The sequence below is a fragment of the Schistocerca serialis genome, chromosome 2 (assembly GCF_023864345.2).
Source record: "Schistocerca serialis cubense isolate TAMUIC-IGC-003099 chromosome 2, iqSchSeri2.2, whole genome shotgun sequence".
NCBI lineage: Eukaryota > Metazoa > Arthropoda > Insecta > Orthoptera > Acrididae > Schistocerca > Schistocerca serialis.
The window spans coordinates 961,366,599-961,381,106 of NC_064639.1; the positions used below are offsets into that span (position 1 = coordinate 961,366,599).

General features: G+C 38.3%; 1 protein-coding gene across 1 annotated transcript in view; it reads left to right on the forward strand.

Moving 5' to 3' along the window:
* Positions 1 to 651: 651 nt before the first annotated feature.
* LOC126458348 (probable methylmalonate-semialdehyde dehydrogenase [acylating], mitochondrial) overlaps positions 652 to 14,508 on the forward strand; it is a 74,881-nt gene continuing 61,024 nt past the window's right edge. The window contains exons 1-7 of the mRNA XM_050095314.1: positions 652 to 807; positions 2,092 to 2,229; positions 2,346 to 2,495; positions 2,595 to 2,673; positions 3,136 to 3,503; positions 7,020 to 7,266; positions 12,798 to 12,979. Of these exons, the coding sequence (XP_049951271.1) occupies positions 772 to 807; positions 2,092 to 2,229; positions 2,346 to 2,495; positions 2,595 to 2,673; positions 3,136 to 3,503; positions 7,020 to 7,266; positions 12,798 to 12,979 (1,200 nt within the window). The 5' untranslated portion in view covers positions 652 to 771. The remainder of the gene's footprint in view (positions 808 to 2,091; positions 2,230 to 2,345; positions 2,496 to 2,594; positions 2,674 to 3,135; positions 3,504 to 7,019; positions 7,267 to 12,797; positions 12,980 to 14,508) is intronic.

Consider the following 14,508-nt stretch of genomic DNA (forward strand, 5'->3'; position numbering starts at 1 on the left):
CAGATCGACCAAACAATGGACATCAACTTTGTGGCGACGGAACAGACAAGTGCTCAATCCCTGTCTGTAAGACGGCTTTTACGACGAAGTTGCTGTTAACATTAACATTTTTCTAACAGAAAAATTTTTGGCATAGGTATCTCCCTTTGGAAATAGCGAATAATTAATTTGGTATTACGCATGCAGCTATTTAGTTGGGGAATAATAACATTATCTGTACAGGTGATGACAACGCATTTCATTTACGTTAACACCATTAACAGTTCAGCCTGCTGTTCATGAATAGTTGAAAACTATAAATGCGGTTCAGCACCTGGTAATCACACAGAATTGTTGGAAAGTTGTCCCAGAATAAGATAAAATTTCTTTATATACGGGTGTTAAAAATGAACCTTCTTCTTAAAGTTTGTTAGATAGCTGTAGAAATGCTTGCTTAAGTGTGAACATATCCAGCACAAATGTAGTTGTAAGTTGAAAGGTTGTTGCTATGAATAGAGTACTATGGAAGGTTTATTTACGTTAGCACTTTTTTAAACACTGTACACCAAGTGTGTCCGTAAATTGATTTAGCTGCTAAACAAGGCTTTATTGGCCGTAGTTGACTTTCAGCGGCTCCCCCTTAGCGACATAACGAGATAGAATCAGTGGAGGGGCACGGCACCGCACATCGCGTCGCGAAGATAGCGGTCGGATTGAATGAGTTTATAGCGCCTCGTGTAATCGCTGGGTGTTGTAAGCAGTTACTGTGCGCCGTCGCAGGAAGCGGTAGCAATGGCAACCAAGCTGGGGAGAATTGCTAGGTTTCAGGTAAAAGTCGGTGGAACTCTCTTGTGTAATGTGTGTCATTAGTTTTTTTAAAAGCCGTTGAGTGTCTGCTCAATGTTACATATGCACGACAACGTCTGTTTTGTGAGAAATGCTATTACCACGTGTTCTGCGACTTTACTGCCGAATGTGTGCAATAACTCGAGTTGTTGATATTAATTTTCTGTACCGCACTGTACGAAGATAGAGTTTTGCTCTATCTGTTGTAGACGTAAAACTTCGGATGTTATGGGCTTATTTAAATGCCATGAAGTGTCAACAAACATGTAGGCATTTTCTGGTGTCACATAACGACATCAGTTTATTGCAAATTGAGTCTACATATAGTTTTGATGTGCAGCTGGTGCGAATAAGAAACTATTTAAACTATCTTTCAAAGTGCCTGCTCCATACTTCAGATACCAACACCGGCGGCACCTGTCCGTTCGAACACAATGTTTATGAAGCGTAATCAGTTCGAACCCATTACCTTCTTAATGTACTTGACGGATATATTCAGGAATTAAGTATTTTAGAGTCCATACTAACTTCTATCAATTCAGGAAATACTTGACAAGCGGTGCTATGCTTCATTGAGTTAACAAAGGTTTGTATACATTCTTGGAACATAATTTCTATATTCAATAGACGACGGACAATCAATCCAGAAAAATTACAGCTATCCTGCGAGTGAATTAACTGTCACTTACAATCCATCTCTTGCAGGCCGTCGTACCGTAGGAATATTTGTTCTCGGTATTGAAGGTTGTAGTCCTCCCATTTTAATTGACAGCCATTCGTAATAGACATGAGGAGTGAAAGAAAAGATATTTTATGTTTTAAATGTAAAAATAAAGTGAAGGATATAGCATGGACATTTAGTGTCATGTCATTCAGGAACTTGGGAAGAAATGTTTTGCCATAGCAAGTGATTCTCTCTCTCTCTCTCTCTCTCTCTCTCTCTCTCTCTCTCTCTCTCTCTCTGTGTGTGTGTGTGTGTGTGTGTGTGTGTGTGTGTGTGTGTGTGTGTGTGTGTGTGTCAAGACTATACTTTATCATTTCAGTATTCCTTTTTATCTTCCATTTCTTTATTCATACCCATTGCTGCTAGTGGACCTGGTTTAAATTTACTTGCCTACAGTACAGAACTTTATTATTATTATGGCTTTCATGATCACTCATTTTGCTGCTGATACTACTTAATAATCTTGATATGATACAATTTACAGTTCTCAGTTGCTAAGGTTTTAGTTCTCCATAAAGATGCCTGAAAAATTATTTTTTCAGGTTCAGAAGTTGAATGGGGATCCTGCGGTCAGATACTTTAGTTCACCTGCACCAACAACAAAGTTATTTATTGATGGAAAGTTTGTTGAGTCTAAAACAAAAGACTGGATAGACTTGCACAATCCAGCAACAAATGAGGTATCCTAATTTGTCACTGAGCACAACAAATGACTGCTCTTTATTTTGTAAGAATTGCCATATTTGGAAAAATGTGATTTGTTATACTTCCATATAAAATGTGAATATTGGTGTAGGTGGTTACTAGAGTCCCAAAGTCAACACAGGATGAAATGGAAGCAGCTGTGGCCTCAGCAAAAGAGGCTTTCAAATCTTGGTCCAATACCTCGATACTGACTCGTCAGCAAATAATGTTCAAATATCAAGACATAATTCGCAAAAATATGGTACGTAGTGACAAATATCTACCTGCACAGTTAAATTCTTTCCACTAGTTTCTTGTGGGGTTTGTAATATTTTTTCTTGTTTATCAATTTTTTCTATAGGGTGAGTTGGCAAAAAACATTACCATAGAGCAAGGAAAAACCCTTGTTGATGCAGAAGGTGATGTTCTACGTGGCTTGCGTAAGTGAATTGTGCTGCATACATTTCTTGCAAGTAAATATTCTTTTAAGAGTTGCAAAAGCTGAAACATTCCCTTTGTCATGTATTTACTCTCTTTCATAAAACCTATAATTTACCATGCTACTGTACACACACGCATATTGCTCCTGGATTTTTCCCAATATCATCCACCCACCTTCATTCATTCATTCATTCAGTGACAGTTTACATTGCAAATTAAAATGGTTTTATATAAATAAAAATGTGCAGTTCTCATTTATAGCTAGTACTGGTGAGATAAGCAGACGTTGTTGCACTCTGTTTTTGATCTTTGTAAATAATGACCTTCAGTAACATTTTGTGTGTGCTGTTTAGAGATAAAAAATTGGTACAAAATACAAGTTCCATGTATAAGATACTGTAGCAATGAATATTAGATCTTATAATGTTAACTACATCAACTTATTTTTCCCTCTAAAATAGAGGTGGTGGAACATTGCTGCAGTGTGACCTCTTTGGCACTGGGAGAAACGCTACCCAATATTGCGAAGAATATGGACACACATTCGTACCGCTTGCCACTTGGTGTAACTGCTGGAATCACACCTTTCAACTTTCCTGCTATGATCCCATTATGGATGTTCCCTGTTGCTACAGTTCTGGGAAATACATCAGTGATAAAGCCTTCAGAGCGTGATCCTGGTGCTTGTATGATGTTGATGGAGATGCTAAATGAAGCTGGTTGTCCTCCAGGTGTAGTCAATGTGATACATGGTGCACATGAATCAGTTAACTTTATTTGTGACCATCCGGATATTAAAGCCATTTCCTTTGTTGGATCTGATCAAGCTGTAAGTATGTAATGCTAGTTCATGTTTAGTTTTGTAACCAGTTTCAAGTTGAAAAACAGTGTTTTTTGTTGCATGAGATAATGATATTAATATTTGATTTGTGGATGTTACTGTATCAACCACATCCCAAATTTACTGTAATCTAATTTGTGAGGACAGAGGAAATTGGCTCCAGTGTTTGGCAGGATAGATATAAACTGATTGTTTAAGCTTTATAATTTCCACTTAACTCTCCCAACACCTTTTCTGACTAGAATGTCTAAAAGCTAAATCTTTTACCACAATATTTAGCATAATATTAGGCTATTTCTACTTTTGAGGACGAATGCTTTATTTCAGGAAACTCTAACTGGTCTCTTCTTGTGCAGATTTTCAATCAGCAAAGACTTGCCAAAGTTCTTTAGATTTCTTCAATCATAAATAAACTTCCCAAACCAAATGAATTTCCAGACACCGAACAAAGGAACTAGTACTCACTTTACAGTGTACAATTCTTTTATTTTATTTTAGGAGTAGGCACAGTAACAAACTTTTGATAGTGTCTGTTTTGGCCATATGTTGGCCGTCTTTAGAAATCTTAAGTGCTCAGCAGGGTGTGGTAAACTGTGTGTACACTAAACAGGACCTAATACCTAAGATTTCTGAAGATGGGAAATGTATTGCTGGATATGGCTTTGATTAAAACTTTATTACTGTAACAGTGCTTAAAAGAAATAAAGAATTGTACAATTTATTTCTAATTACCTTTCTCAGTGAACAGAAAGTCATTTCTCCAATTCTGGATTAAATTTATGCACCCACTCATGTTTACTTGGTGACATTTTAATCAATATCCATCATTACACATTCTGGCACTCTCCAAACTGATAATGAATTGATTGTCCAGTGTGTCGAGATGTGAATTTGGTTTACTGATACTTTTTCCTAAAAAGGGGGGGGGGGGAGGAGGAGGAGGGTGTGCAGCTGATGCCTTCCCCTGCATCCACTGGTTCAATCTTGATAAGATGCCTAATAAATAAATATGCTTCCCTGCAGTATTCAATGTAATTCTGTCGAAATCGAATTATTTTTTTTTCTTCAGTTTACTTCCTACATCTTGGAAGTATAGATGTCTTGGAGTTATATTTCCTTCCCCATCTTTGCCCAATCTGGACTTAGGCTGAGTGACCAACATTTTTGTTGATACATAAACCAGATATTTCTTATGTCTAACTTGGGGACTAGTGTAGCAGGGGATACAACCCGTCGGCTTTGGACAATGACGTCGCAAGTGGCCAATTGAGAAGCGATTCTTCTTAGTGTTGTAGCTCCCTTCAGTGGCTGATAAGTGTTTTTTGGCTTTTTTTTAAAAAAAAAAAATCTCACGAGATAGAATAAACAGATCCACTTTATTAAGCAATCAGTAAAAAAACGAAACTGAAACATAACAGCAAAAGCGAAAATGGTAAACTGCTCTCTGGCGACTTGTGACGTCATTGTCCAAAGCCGACGGGCTGTATCCCCTGCTACACTAGACCCCTAACTTGATATGTTTTAATTCATTGGATACTAATGCAATGATCAAAAATTATAGGTGAAACACCGTGGTGTGAGTAAGGCTATTGCTTGCTGCTTAGAGGAAGTGTTGAGCAGTGTATGGTAAATGTTTCACTATAGCTCAGATTAGAGTTTGCATTACTGTGGAAAACACCTGTGGAATATCATGTAGTGGTCAAAATAAATGTTGCATATTGCCAATACTTTAATACTGTATGTTGTGATCAATAGAATAGTTTGTTTGTAATGTCATTCTAGTACAGACATTCCTTGTTTTTACTGTGAGGGGGCAGTATGTGATGACTGTAGCACTTATCAACATTGTAGTGCTAGAGCTATGTGCCAGTGTAAGAGTTGTGTTGCTTCAGAATGGTTTGAACAACAACAACAACGTACAATCAGAGGCTCCATTTACTCACTCCAGTGGAACAGTTAATGAGACAGGTGGATATCACAGTGAGTGTTACTGAGTCACAAATTGATGCATCTAGTGTCTGGAAGAAGTTACTAGCAACAGGATCAGTTGAGGACCATCCATCACAGAAGTGCCCAAGGAAGAAAAATAGGTGTGAATGTTCAATACATGGGTATAACAGCAAGCAGTGCTATACGTCTACAGTGGCAATTCCAAATAGCTATAAGAACGCAGATGTCAACACAAGCAATATAAAATAGGCTCCATGAGTAGCAACATAAAATAGGCTCCTCCCTTAAATCAGGTTCAGAGAGGGCCTTGTCACATGGGTGTGAAACTACTCTTTGTGGACTAGGCAGCAGTGGGACATGTTGCGGGACATGTTGCTCTTTCCTGATGCTACTCTTGTCAGTCTCCAACCTGACATATTTGTGAGTGGAGGAAATGACGACATTTACATCGTAATTGTATCACAGGCCGCCACCCCTATCAAGGTGATTCAGTCAGACTTTGGAGTGGAATTGTTTATGGCCACAGGACCGCATTGTGTCAATACATAGGACAATTAGTGTGAAGTATTGGGACGACATCCTTGCACACATTGTGGGCCCATTTGGTGAACATATTGGAACGATGGCTTGCAATCCTATTTCACAAGAGACCTTACAGGGTATCGTAGAGACTGCTGTGGAGGAATGGGACAATTTCCCTCAGGTCTATCTGGACAATGTGGTAAGCGGTATGCATATTCACATTCCGAAGTATCTCCAATTACTAGGTGGCCAATTGGTTCATAAGCTATGTGTTATGCAAAATGACAGTGAGGAGAAAGTGTAGTGTTTGCAGTGGAATCTTTTGTAAGGTTTTGTTTTTGACTTTTTGTTTGCCATTATTAAGTGGGAAAGTGTTTATCTTCTTTGTTCTTGTTTCCTTGTGACTAGCTTACAGTATAAAATCAGTTTTGTTTCCTGTTACATCCAGCATTGACAGTAAAGCTATATGAAACATTATTTTACCACTCTATATTGTTAAATTCTATAAATTTTCACAATAGAGCTGACAAAATAGGTTGTGACAAGTATTTATTGTATTTGCAGTAAATATGTTGGCAGCTGATTGTAAATAATTAAATTTTTCTGTAAACTTCTGTTTGAATGTATGGATGTGCTTATGCAAATACGCACAGCCTGAATGTCACAACGATAATGATTTTCTACCTTTTGTAATGTTATATTGGTCCAATGATATGACTTTAGATTGTGAACAAACACAATTTCAACAAAAACTGAAAAATAAAATGCAGTTGTCTTCAACAAAGGGAGGAAGGAGGAGGGTTAGAGAAACTGTTGTAAAGGAGATAATTACTGCCCACTTAAAATAAAAGCTCTTGTTTCAACTTTATTTTCAATAATAGCTGTGTTACTAGCTCTGCACTTCATGGAGTATTGTATCAGTGGAACACAACGATCAAATGACTGTCAAATATTTCAGTATGGTCAGTGTAAAGCATGAAATGGCTAACTGTGAATTCATACACTTTAATTTAAACCATTATATTTTCGTAGGGCAAGTACATTTATGAACGAGGTTCACGAAATGGTAAACGTGTACAGTGCAACATGGGAGCAAAGAATCATGGTGTCATTATGCCAGATGCAGACAAGGAACGTACACTAAATCAGCTTGTGGGGGCAGCATTTGGTGCAGCAGGGCAGCGTTGCATGGCCCTTAGCACAGCTGTTTTCGTGGGTGAAGCAAATGACTGGCTACCTGACTTGGTGGACCGAGCAAAGAAATTAAAAGTCAATGCAGGTAAAGTTTTCCATTAATAAATAGAGTGCAATTGATGTATGCAATGCAAATGAGTCTGTCAAGTGCTGAAGAGTTTGTGCTGCTATTAACCCTAGCAATACCAATGCATTTTCCATAACGTGTACTATGGAGGGATAAGCGAGAACTGTACCGCATTCCACCAGAAAAGAAATGAAAAAAATTACAAAAAAATGTGTTTATTGTTATCAACTTTTATTCACAATATGCTAATTAAAAATATATAAATGTTTAAGGAGGACCCAGAACCTGAAGATTATGAATGACATTTGCTGCGTGAGGTGACTTTCACTAATAAGCATTAAATTTTTGGGTTAAGTTTTACTGAAAACTTGTAAAAAATCATTGCAGAGTTTGGCATAAGAAATCATTAAAAACCATAAATAATTTTCAAATGTAAAGTATATTACTAGATTATAATATTTCAAAAAGTTGGGCATAAAACAGTTCCCCCCTCCCTTTCCCCTTGGTATTCTGAGGACTAAGATCTCACTGGATAATATATACACTATGTGGTCAAAAGTATCCAAACACCCTAAAAAACATAAGTTTTTCATATTAGGTGCATTGCACTGCCACCTACTGCCAGATTCTCCATATCAGCTATCTCAGTCATTAGATATCGTGAGAGAGCAGACTGGGGCACTCCGCGGAACTCGCGGACCTCAAACCTGGCTAGGTGATTGGGTGTCACTTGTGTCATATGTCTGTACGCGAGATTTCCACACTCCTAAACATCCCTAGGCCCACTGTTTCTGTTGTGATAGTAATGTGGAAATGTGAAGGGACACGTACAGCACAAAAGTGTACAGGCTGACCTTGTCTGTTGACAGACCGCCGATAGTTGAAGAGGGTCGTAATGTTTAATAGGCAGGCACCTATCCAGACCATCATACAGGAATTCCAAACTACATTGGGATCCACTGCAAGTACTTTGACAGTTAGACAGGAGGTGAGAAAACTTGGATTTCATGGTTGATCGGCTGCTCATAAGCCACATATCATGCCGGTAAATGCCAAACGACACCTCGCTTGGTGTAAGGAGCGTAAACTTTGGACGGTTGAACAGTGGAAAAACGTGTGGAGTGATGAATCACGGTACACAATGTGGTGATCCGATGCCAGAGTGTGGTTATGGCAGATGCCTGGTGAACGTTATCTGCCAGTGTGCGTAGTGCCAACAGTAAAATTCAGAGGCGGTGGTGTAATGGTGTGGTCATTTGTTTCATGGAGGGGGATTGCACCCCGTGTTGTTTTGTGTGGCACTGTCACAGCACAGGCCTACATTGATGTTTTAAGCACCTTCTGGCTTCCCACTGTTGAAGAGCAATTCTGGGATGGCGGTTGCATATTTCAACACGATCGAGCCCCTGTTTGTAACGCACGGCCCATGGAGTGGTTACACAACAGTAACATCCCTGTTGATACCTCTGCTCAGTGCAGCACTCTGTGACGAATGGGCTGCCATTCCCCGAGAAACCTTCCAGCACCTAATTAAACATATGCCTGTGAGAATGGAAGCTGTCATCAAGGCTAAGGGTGGGCCAACACCATATTGAATCCTAGCATTACCAGTGGAGAGCACCATGAACTTGTAAGTCATTTTCAGCTAGGTGTCCAGATACTTTGGATCACATAGTGTATGCCAGCTTCAGTTCATGCTAAATCATTCATTTCCATGCCTAGTGTGTGATGGTGAGTTACAGAAGATTTCAGTGGGGTATGTAAATCGTTGCAAATAAATAATACATCTACAAACCATTGTGAGGTGCATTACACCAGTTATTAGAGTTTCTTCCCATTTCATTCAAGTATAGTGTGTGGGAAGAATGACTGTTTGAATGGTTCTGAGTGTGCTGTAATTATTCCAATCTTGTCCTCACGATCCCTTTGTGAGCAATATATAGGGGGTTGTAGTATATTCTTGGAGCTATCATTTAAAGCTGGTTCTTGAAACTTCATTAGTAGACTTTCTTGAGATAGTTTAAGTCTGTCTTCAAGAATCTGCCAGTTCAGATTCCTCAGCATCTGTGAGACTCTCCCATGGTCCAAACAAACCTGTGGCCATTTGTGCTGCCTTTTCTGTATACATTCAATATTCCCTGTTAGTCCTATTAGGTACAGGTCCCGCACTTCAGCAATATTCTAGAATGGGTCGCATGAGTGATTTGTAAGCATTCTCTTGTGTAGACACCGAGCGAGGTGGCGCAGTGGTTAGCACACTGGACTTGCATTCGGGAGGACGACGGTTCAATTCCGTCTCCGGCCATCCTGATTTAGGTTTTCCGTGATTTCCCTAAATTGCTACAGGCAAATGCCGGGATGGTTACTTTGAAAGGGCACGGCCGATTTCCTTCCCCATCCTTTCCTCACCCGAGCTTGCGCTCCGTCTCTAATGACCTCATTGTCGACGGGACGTTAAACACTAATCTCCTCCTCCTCTAGTGTAGACTGATAGCAGTGTCCCAGTATTCTACGAATAAACTGAAGTCAGCCACCTGCTTTACCGACAGTTGAGCCTATTCGATCATTCCATTTCATGTCCAGTGTTACACTCACATATTTGTTTGAGTTGGTCAATTCCAGCTGTGACTCACTGATATTATAGTCATAGGACACTATCATTTTCCATTTTGTGAAGTGCACAACTTTAAATTTCTGAACATTTAAAGCAAGTTGCCAGTCTTTGGTCCACTTTGAAATCTTACCAAGATCTGGCTGAATATTTATGATGCAACTTCTTTCAGAAAGTACTTCATTATAGATAGCTGCATCATCTACAAAAAGTCTGAGGTTACTATTACTATTGTCTGCAAGGTCATTAATAGACATCATGAAAGGGTCCCAACACACTTCCCTGGACCACACTGAAAGTTGCTTTTACATCCAATGATACATTTTGCAGCAGACAAGTGTCAAACAAAAAAATGCTCATAATGGTGGCAATGTTTAAAACCAACTCAGGACCGAAACAGTGAACATATCACATAAGGCACGTATATTGGAATCCACATTCTATTCCTGCCTTCTAAATGGATTTTCCATGGCTCTATCACACACTGGAGAAATCTGGTTCCAGAAGGTTGATATTTACTGTACCCAGTATTGTTTACTTGATCATAACTGCAATCTCTTGACCAGTTTTCAAGAAGTAAAGCTAGTATAGATTCTACTTATGAATTTCTTTGCAGCACCAAGAATTTATTTGTGTGTGTGTGTGTGTGTGTGTGTGTGTGTGTGTGTGTTACTTCTTGTTTCAACAGAATGTTATTCATGAACATCAGTATTACAGATTCTGACAATTACTGGTGTTGGGTGAAAAATTTACATCAGTTACAATTCGCAAATAGGGAGGAAAAATATTTTAATATCTTGACAGACCATATCTTCAAAAAAGATAGTAGTAGACTGACACAAAAGTCAATACAATATTTATTCATTCACTCTGCCACACTAATGATACGGACAGCATGTGTAAGACTGCAGTGGTACATCATCTCCTATGTTATAAACATATATTGTTCTCAAATTAGCCTTTCTGTTATGTATGTGTATGTACATATCAATTCCAAGAGCATAAATCTAATTGTTAATCAAATAAAAGTTAGTTATTTTCTTAGAGGCAGTAGCAAGTTGCACACAACAATATTTGACAATTTCCGGGGGTTGGAGATGGCAAAATGTGGGATAGAATTTTTTTTGTGTGTGTTTTTGTGTGTGTGGGGGGGGGGGGGGGGGCTACTGAGAGAGAGCTTTGTGGTTGTGGCTTCATGTATTATGAAGTGAACTAATGAGGTAATGGTATGAAACTGATGGAAGTAAGAGGGGAAGTAGCAGGATTTACATGTGGGGGCAACATTTGGTCCCCCAGTGTACCAAAAGTAATACTAACAGAAAACCCAAGGTTCCCAGCAACATTTCTCAAGTAAGCTGTATCACAGTATCCTGCTTGAGAAAAGTAATCATTCTGCTGAAGGTTACATCTAACTGTCATCAAGGAGGTTTTATATTTGTCTATACTGACAGCAATTAAACTGAATTACAGATTGTCTTAATTATCTATAAATAAAATATTGCTGCTTCTATGAGTTTTTTGTTTTGTTCATTTGTGAAGCTCTGTTTCAGATATATTTAAGAAATAATGCTTAATTAATTGATAAATTCAGTTTTTTCATCAATGAAAACATTTAAAAAAAGGTAATACGTATGGGATCTGGTTGCCAATACACTCTCTGAGGGGGAGGGTAAGCAAATTTGCTTTGGTCAGAATGTCTGCAAAGATCAGGAATCTGAGTGTGAGCTCTGACCTGTTACAGTTGGAAGTTCTTATGAATGCTTATTACAGTGTGTCCTCTGTTATAGCACACACAGATGAAAACTGCTGTGAATGATATGAAAAACAAGGGGAATCAATTAATGCATATTAAAACATGGTGGATGACAAGAACAAACAACTGCTGTAGAGGAGCCTGTGTTCAGCAGTAAAAGAAAATGAATAGCAGCAAAAGAAAATGAATCTTACATGTGCAGCGAGTTGGATGTGACCCATTATTATGAACTCCTCTCTGTTTCTAAAAATAAATTATGCATGTGCACTTTCTTAGTTATAATAAGTCAAGGCAGCAATTTTAAGTGAGCAGTAAGTTCAAAATAATACTTAAAATTAAGTACTCACATGGTTTTCATATCTCTTAATCAAACATAAGGCTTACTGAAAACATGGCTTGCTGAAAGCAATAATTGTGTAGGTGATATGATTCAGTTTTCTCTTAAAATCCGAACATTTCATTGTCATTCCTTTTATTTTTATCATCTCCTATTTCAGTGTAATCTTACAAAAGGTGGGTCTCCCTTATGATAGAATCCACTCAGTTGAGCATAACAATTTCATATTAATTGCATGGCCACTATTCCATGATAGCTACTTAACTTCTTGGACCATAATTGACCAACTTCGACAAGATGAACGAAGATAAAAGAAGTCATAGTACAGCAATGTTAAACATTTTGACTTTACAGCCAGAGAATCAAATTATCCTATAATTATTCTGCAGCATAAATTAAAGAATGACTTTGATAATTTCAAATATGATTACAATTCTGAATTAAATTTGAAGTATGAGAACTAATTATGTTTTCCATAAAATAAATCTTTTGTTAATTTCATGTGGTATTTCTGTTTATAAAAAATAAAGTATTAAGTTATGTCAGTTTAATCAAGTATAATATTCTGCAGTACATGATGATAGAGGAAGACTGACCAGTTCTGTTACAAGATTATGTCCGTATGGTGTAGTTTGTATTGCTCATAAAAAGGCAAAATGCTGCACTGAACTTTGATTCAAAGGAGGGATGACTCTCTCTCTCTCTCTCTCTCTCTCTCTCTCTCTCTCTCTCTCTGTCTGTCTGTCTGTCTGTCTGACAAACAGTCTGTCTTTCTTTCTCAATGGTGTTTTTATGTATAAACTACCAAGTGGTGTAATCAAATTAAACTAACTTTTTCCTTCTTACAGGTCATGTTCCTGGCACAGATTTAGGCCCAGTCATCTCCCCACAGTCCAAAAAAAGAATTTGTGATCTTGTTCAGTCTGGTGTTGATGATGGAGCACAGTTGCTGCTAGATGGCAGAGATATTGTGGTTCCTGGTTTTGAGAAAGGGAATTTCGTTGGCCCCACAATTTTAAGTGGTGTTAAGGTCAGTTTGATTTTATGTTAATGTCTAGTTGCAGATCATTATATGAATGTTCTAACAAAAATGAGCATGCACACAATATTATCTGTAGCAAGTGCTCAAATCTATTCAGACTTCTACCAGCTTAAAGAGGATGTTTATATTCACAAATAACATTGCTTGCACGATTAAGGGATTTAAAACAAGGTGTCAGCACCTTCAAATGTTTGCTGGCCAGGAGTAGTGTGTAGTTAGAAGAATTGTTGTTTGATAGCATGAAACCTCAAAGAAATCGTAGGATGATGTGCAAGTATGGTGAGAGCTTCCAACTGCCGATTCACTTTAACACATTGGCTAACAGTTAGTAAGGTTTCAGCACTTCATGAGACTGAGGGTTTGTCTCAGTATCCTGTGTACACACAGTCCACTATCTGTCTGAGCAGATCCATGATAACACCCAAAAAGGTGCTTGAAATGTTGTGGGATGTCATTGGTATCTGTGAGGGTACTTGTTTTGTTATAACCAAGCTGCTTCTCAACTGTTTTCATCTGCTTTGCTGTACACAAACACCATCTCAGCTTGTTCCCGACATGAATACCGGACTGTCCTTAGCAACACACAAGGACCACATAGCATGTGGCCAGAGGACCTGCCATTTGTAAGCACCATCTACCGTGGCAATGATGACTTTCTGGACACGTGTTCATAGCACCATTTTTTCCTGTACTTCCAGTCATGAATCCGCCCCTGTAGTTTGACAGTTTTATTAATGTTCACCCTGTATAAGGTGTCTCCTTAACCTATATCACCCCAAATAACCTACTGCCCAGAAGTCAAATAAAAAATGCCAGACAAATGTTTTTTATTTATCAGATGCACTAACCAATGTCATTGCCTTTCTTGTAACTTTATTACCAAGATACATACAGGAGTATGTGTCTTCTAAGTAGCAACCTATATTTTTTATGAAGTAATCCACATCCTTCCAACGAGACATGTTCAAACAGCATCATTGTACTATTCACATAAATACTGTGTTATTAAAAGCTTAACACAAAATCGATTGACTCATTGCAGGAATCTGGGGCAATGAAACTCATCATCTCGCTGAAGATGACAGTAAACAAATGGAAACACAAGAGAAGTTCAAAGTGGCCATTCAGTCACATTATTGCAATTACTGTTCTGCTAACTTACATGGAAAACAGTTGGCTGAATGACTGTCATAAGTTTTTCAACAGATGCTGAGAGGAAGTGAATTACTGAATTAAATATAAGGGTGCTATATAAGAAAAGTACTGCCATTCATATTGTTATGATGAGTTAAAAGAGAGGCAAATGTGCTGGGTAATATCCCCCTGTCAGCTAAACAAAATTTATTTGGTACATTTTTCATTTTGCTTCTGGACAGCAAATTATTTGGGGGGAATCAAGTGGGACATGCTGTATATGAGTTGGACCACAGCTGACACGAAAGTTAGAACTGTGTGCCAGAGTGGGACTCAAACCTGGGACTTTTGGCTATTTATTGACTGAGCTACCCAAGTGCAAC